The sequence below is a fragment of the Rhagoletis pomonella genome, unplaced genomic scaffold (genome assembly GCF_013731165.1).
Source record: "Rhagoletis pomonella isolate Grant_MI unplaced genomic scaffold, Rhpom_1.0 Rhpom_scaffold_00006, whole genome shotgun sequence".
NCBI classification, from domain to species: Eukaryota; Metazoa; Arthropoda; class Insecta; order Diptera; family Tephritidae; genus Rhagoletis; species Rhagoletis pomonella.
In genome coordinates, this window is record NW_023458560.1 from 352,958 (window position 1) to 358,981 (window position 6,024).

General features: G+C 43.6%; 1 protein-coding gene across 1 annotated transcript in view; it reads right to left on the minus strand.

Moving 5' to 3' along the window:
- The window catches only part of LOC118741504, a 10,991-nt gene extending 5,419 nt beyond the window's left edge, over nt 1–5,572 (minus strand). The window contains exons 1-2 of the mRNA XM_036473504.1: nt 2,495–5,572; nt 1,542–1,834 (exon numbers count right to left, since the gene is read on the minus strand). Coding sequence (XP_036329397.1) covers nt 1,542–1,834; nt 2,495–5,572 — 3,371 coding nt within the window. The remainder of the gene's footprint in view (nt 1–1,541; nt 1,835–2,494) is intronic.
- Between the last annotated feature and the right edge of the window lie 452 nt (nt 5,573–6,024).

Here is a 6,024-nt window from a genome sequence, read left to right on the forward strand (position 1 = left end):
AATCGATATCCGATACATTTCATGGCTAGTGGCAGGGTTGTCAACACTCCCCCCGGTATTCGTGAATTCGCGAATACCCAAACAAGAAACAACACTGCTACATTTCAATTAACATCCAAGATAGCTAATTTGGCGACAGGTCGGTGATACTCCCCATTTTTTGTTCTCACCGTAGCGCTGCGGATTTGTCCATCTTTGGATAGCACGGTGTGAGTGACCACACCCTTGGGCCAACAGTGTCTGGGTAGGTTACCATCAACTACTATTACGACGTCCCCAACCTGGACCGGCTTAGTTTTGTCGTACCATTTTGTACGTTTCGTTAACTCGGGCAGAACCTCAGCTATCCACCGCTTCCAAAAGACGTCCGCTAAGTACTGCGTGTGCCGCCAGCAACCCTTGACGTACTGATCCGATTGGTCAAATTTACCTGGAGGCCCCTCACCAGATGATGAACCCAGTAACAGATGATTGGGTGTTAGTGCTTCCTGGTCAGCTGTTTCCAACGATAGGTAGGTTAATGGTCGTTTGTTTATAATGCTTTCCACTTCTAACATCAAGTTTAGAAGCTTCTCATCGTTGAGTTTAGTTTCCGGCGTGATGATTTGGTACAGCACTCGCTTGATTGAATGCACCATACGTTCCCAGGCCCCTCCCATGTGTGGGCTTGCAGGGGGGATAAACGTCCATTCAGTATTAGTACTGGTGAATTCGCGTTTGAGCGAACCAAAGTCGATTTCGTTATAAGCTGTGCGAAGTTCCTTTTCAGCCGCTCACAGGTTTGTGCCATTATCGCTATATATGTGATTCGGGGTGCCTCTTCTCGCTATGAAGTTCCTTATAACCATTAAGCAGGAACTCATTGTAAGGCTGTGTGCAACTTCAATATGTACTGCTCGGCAGGTGAGACAAGTGAACACAACCCCATACCTTTTCTCACTGCGTCTTCCGGTAGTTACAAATAGGGGCCCAAAAAGTCAATACCAACATGAGAAAAGGGTTTCGTATATGGTGATGTTCGCGCGGCTGGCAATGGGCTCATTTCTGGCGGTATTGGCTGTGCACTTTGAATTTTACAAAATCGGCAATTTAGGCGAATACTTCGTAATAAGGCTCGCAGACCCGGTATATGGTACTTTTGGAAAATTTCGTTTATGACTGTTTCGTGATTTACGTGTTTGAACTTTCTGTGGTACCAATCTACAATCAGGTAAATAATGCGATGTTGCCTCGGCAGTATTATAGGGTTTCTCATGGCTTCTGAAATGTGTGTGTCATTTTCGAGGCGACTTCTCATGCGTACTATCTTTAGATAATCTATGAAAGGGCTAAGTTTTCTTAGGGAACTGTCTTTTGGCAATGTGCACGCTTTCTCTAAAATTGGTATTTCTGTGGCATATTGGTCCTTTCGCGCAAGTCTTAAAAGGTACTGCTCGCTCCAAAGCAGCATCTCTCTAGTTGGTCCGGCAGAATATCCTTTTCGTTCGGGATCTCCTTTTGCTTTCAGGTTTTCAATGAACAATTTCGCGTGTGCTAATGACCTTAGCAGGCGCTCCCATTTAGAGAAACGGTTTGCATCTATAACAGCTGATTTCTGAATTGTTACGGCGACCTTCTGCAGTTCAACCTCCTCGTTGCATACTTGTAGACTTTCAGAGCTGATTACGTTTTGATTAGGCCAATCGTCTTTTGGCAGCTTCAGGAATGAGAGCCCTGTGAACCATGCGAATTCTTTGCTAAATTCTGGCGACCGACTCCATTTCGTTGCCAAGTCTGCAACATTAAGCTTTGTGGGGACATAATTCCAATTTCCGATATCTGTAGATTCCTGAATCTGAGCAATTCTAAATTTCACAAAATGTTTATACTTTCTGGGATCAGAGCGAAGCCATAGCAGGACCGTTTTTGAATCGCACCAGAAGAATGTTTCTTCGATTTTCAGGCTATGATGCGCTGCAATTGCACCAGCTAAACGAGTTCCCAATACCGCTGGAAGTAATTCCATTCTCGGAATAGTAATCGGTCGTAATGGTGCAACTTTCGTTTGGGAACCTACCAAGGATGTCTTTACACCGTTCATATCTGAAATCCTAAAATATGCCACTGTCGCATAGGCGTTCTCACTGGCATTTACGAAGACGTGCAATTGCACAGTGCTTTTTTCGCCATTTGACCGCGAAAAGTAACACCTTGGTATGCGAACTTGTTCAACCCTTTTTAATTCTGCTAGCCATCTCCACCAGTCATCAGCAAGCTCATCTGGCATCATATCGTCCCAATGATTTCGACTACGCCAAACGTTTGGGACAAGAATTTTCATGTGGATAGTGAAATATGAAAGCAGGCCTAGTGGGTCGAAAAAGGACATCAACAGTCTTAACAGCTCCCTCTTGGTAGGTAATCTCCCACCTTGTAATATTTCAGAGCTAGCTTTAGTGAACTTTAAGTTAAATGTAAAGCAATCTTCCTGCGTTAACCACCACATGCCAAGTACTTTATCCGCTTCAATAACGTGCTCAAGTGTGCGACCTGCTTTGCAAAAGTTCTCATTAGTACTACCTTCACCCAATGCCAGTAATAAGTCTGGAGAGTTACTCAGCCAGTTTCTGATTCTGAAACCTCCATGTGCGTGTATTGCACGTACATCTTTAGCAAGTTTAATCGCATCTTCGACCGTATTTGTACTGTCGAGCATATCGTCAACGTAATGCCTTTCTATTATACATCGCGTAGCAGCGGGAAACTTATGCTCAAACTCCTTGGCATTTTTGTTCTTGGCATATAACGCAAGCGAAGGTGAGCAGCTGGCTCCGAAACGCAAAACTTGTAATACGTATGTGTCAGGTTTCCGTATTGGGTCACAATCTCGCCATAGGAAACGTTGCGCGTTTTGGTCCGACTTACTCACACCCACTTGGTGGAACATCTCACTTATATCGCCGCATATGCCTATTTTCCCTATGCGGAAGTTGTATAGTACTCCCGGTAAAGATACTATCAAATCGGGGCCTTTATCGAGTTGATCATTGAGTGAAACACCTTCGTATTTCGCTGCAGCGTCCCAGACGACTCTCAATTTTCCCGGCTTGTTCGGGTTCCTAACGGTAAACATCGGCAAGTACCAAGTACGTGGTCCAAAATTAGTGGCTTCTTCTTCGGACAGTTTACGAATGTAGCCTTTCGTTTCCATTTGTTTTATATGTTTGATGGTTTCGCATCTCTGTTCTGCACTTTTGAGGAGTTTTCCTTCAAAGCATTTCAGTCTTGGCAGCGCCATGTCATAGTTACGTGGCATGACAACATCCTCTCTCTTCCACAGCAGCTTCGCTATAAACCGTTCGCCGTCACGTGTTACTTTTCCTGTCAGCTCAGCGGGCATCAAATCCTTGCCTTCGAGAGGATCTTGATCCAATCTTATGGCATCAAGCATTAGGCCTTGGAGGCTTGCGTCATCACTGCATTCACATATATGCAGCTGGTGGTGAGACGGAAGTGGGCTGCGGTCGAGATTACCATAAATAGCCCAGCCTAGCCTGGTTTTTGTTGCTGCTGGCTCGTTAGCTTTACCCTCTCTATATTTCAATGGAATGGACAAGTTCTTGTTGTTGACACCAATTATTAATTTGGGAACAACGTCGTAATAAGATTCTAGAGGACACCCTCTTAGGTGTTTGTACTTGTCAAGCAGCTCTTGAAGGTGTAAGGTCTGGCAAGGTAAATCCAAAGATTTAACTGAGCGTACATCGACAAGCGTATATTTACGGTTAGACTTGTCTTTCGATGACACATTCAGGTTGATGATTTGTGAAGCTACTTCTTTTCGGGTAGTCCCATCTGCCCAGCTAAGACACAATTCTTTCTTAGGGCCTTCGATTTCAAGATCGTCTAAAATGCTTTCTTCTATTAGAGTCGGTCCGGAACCATCGTCCAAGAATGCGAAAATATTTAGCCTTTTATTTTTACCATAAATTGTGATGGGTACAATTCTAAACAACACATTTGAAGTACGTGTATGGTGCACTGCTACTGTTGCTTCATACGTTTCAGCACCCGTTCTCTTCTCAGCATGCAAAAGTGGGTGATGCATATACGTGCATCCGTTTTCACCGCACGCCTTACGATTATGACATGTTTTAAAATCATGCTTTACTAGACAACGGCGACACAACTTTCTCTTTTTAACCTCCTCCCACCTTTCGCTGGCATTGAGCTTACAAAAGCGCTTGCATTTAGAAATGTAATGATCTTCACCACAGAAATAGCACCCTACGCTCCGTTTATGTTCTGGTACTTCTCTATGTACACTAACGCGTTGCGTTTTACGTCGCTCCGCGTCCGTACTTGCTGTTGTCAATGAGATAACACTGCTGGCTGCTTCGGCCATATCAAATAGCCAATCGCTAAACTGTTTCAACGTACACAGAGGTTCGTTTCTTGAAAACATGGCCCATTGTAACCGAATTTGTGATGGCAATTTATCTATCAACTCCTGTATTAACAGAGGGTTGTTTAAATGTGCTGTCAAACCTGACGCCTCAATTGTTGCCACCAGGTTTTTTACTTCCAAAGCTAAGTTGATTAAAGAGTCAAGCCTGTTTACATTCACTGCCGGGGATGCACGTATCTTTGACAGAAGGTTATTGAAAATATGCTCTGGCCTACCAAACACCATCTTGAGCGTTGAAATTATTTCGGGTACAAGACTGGGAATCATTAATTTGCTACTTACGTACTCATAAGCTTTACCTTTTAAGGCGCGCTGAAGACGTAATAAATTTTCGTCGTTACTAAACCGGCATAAACGCGTAGAATTTTCGAAACTACTTATGAATAATGGCCATTCATCTGGCTTGCCACTAAACGGTGGGAGATCCCGCGAAACAACCTGCCGTGAACTTATTTGCAAAGCCGTTAATGTATGCAATGCAGCTTCAGTTGGTTGATACCCGAAAATCGCGCGTTCGTTATGCATACCATCACGTTGGCCAATATTGTCATTTGCCCCATCAGTTACCCTAAGACGTTGACTATTAGCCCATTGAATAGTGCGTTGCTCCTGAACTGAGCAGAGATCTCCTTCCTCATCAGATTCACCCTGATATTCTTTCATAATTGCATACTTTTGTTCTACGTATGCCAATTCTGCCCTTTTCTTTTCTTCTAAACGCATCAAATCCAGCCGTAAGTTACGCTTTGATTTATTGGACCCACATTTGCTTTGTAATTCATCGCACATGTGTTCATTCGTCTTACGTTTTTGCGCATTATTGCCTAATACTTCTTCGTCCACCATATTCTGCGACTTACCCTTTGTACCTGTCTTTTCGCCCGCCAGAAACTTTCCCGCCATAAGTTGTTCGCACGAAGATACCCCTTTCGCTGTTACCGATGAAATCGTCTGCTGTGCTGCTGTCACTGCTTTTGGCACCGCCATTTGCACGCCCTCTGCCGCTGTTGTTGATTTCAGCTTGTTTGCACACTTTTCACAGCTCCATGCGTGGTTCACCACATCATCGGTCACGTTTGCACAATCGTAATGTGTCCACTCGTCACATTCATCCCATTGTACCATTTGGTTGGTTTCTGGGCCCCCACATAAGGAGCATTTCCCTAGCCTTTCACCGCGGCCCTGCCGTGTATGACTTCTAGTTGACATCACAGCACGCTTACTTTCGAATACGAAGTTTGAGTAAAGCTGGTGTGTAGTAAAGCCACCACGATGTTTTAAAAGAATGTTAACTGGGTCCTTGCTTCGGAGAATTCCGTTTTTATAGCGTGTTAAATCAAACTCAAACTGCTTTGTGAGAATCGCTTTTAAACTTTATTTAAATATAAAGAAAGATAATGATGGTTTAAGATCAGTAAATGCTATTAGTAAAATTAGTATAAGTTATTCTTACACATCGGTTTTCTCCTGCAAACCCAAATTACAAAAGGCGTGATTATTATTTAATGGCGAATTAAGATGAAAGAATGTAATCGATATCCGATACATTTCATGGCTAGTGGCAGGGTTGTCAACAC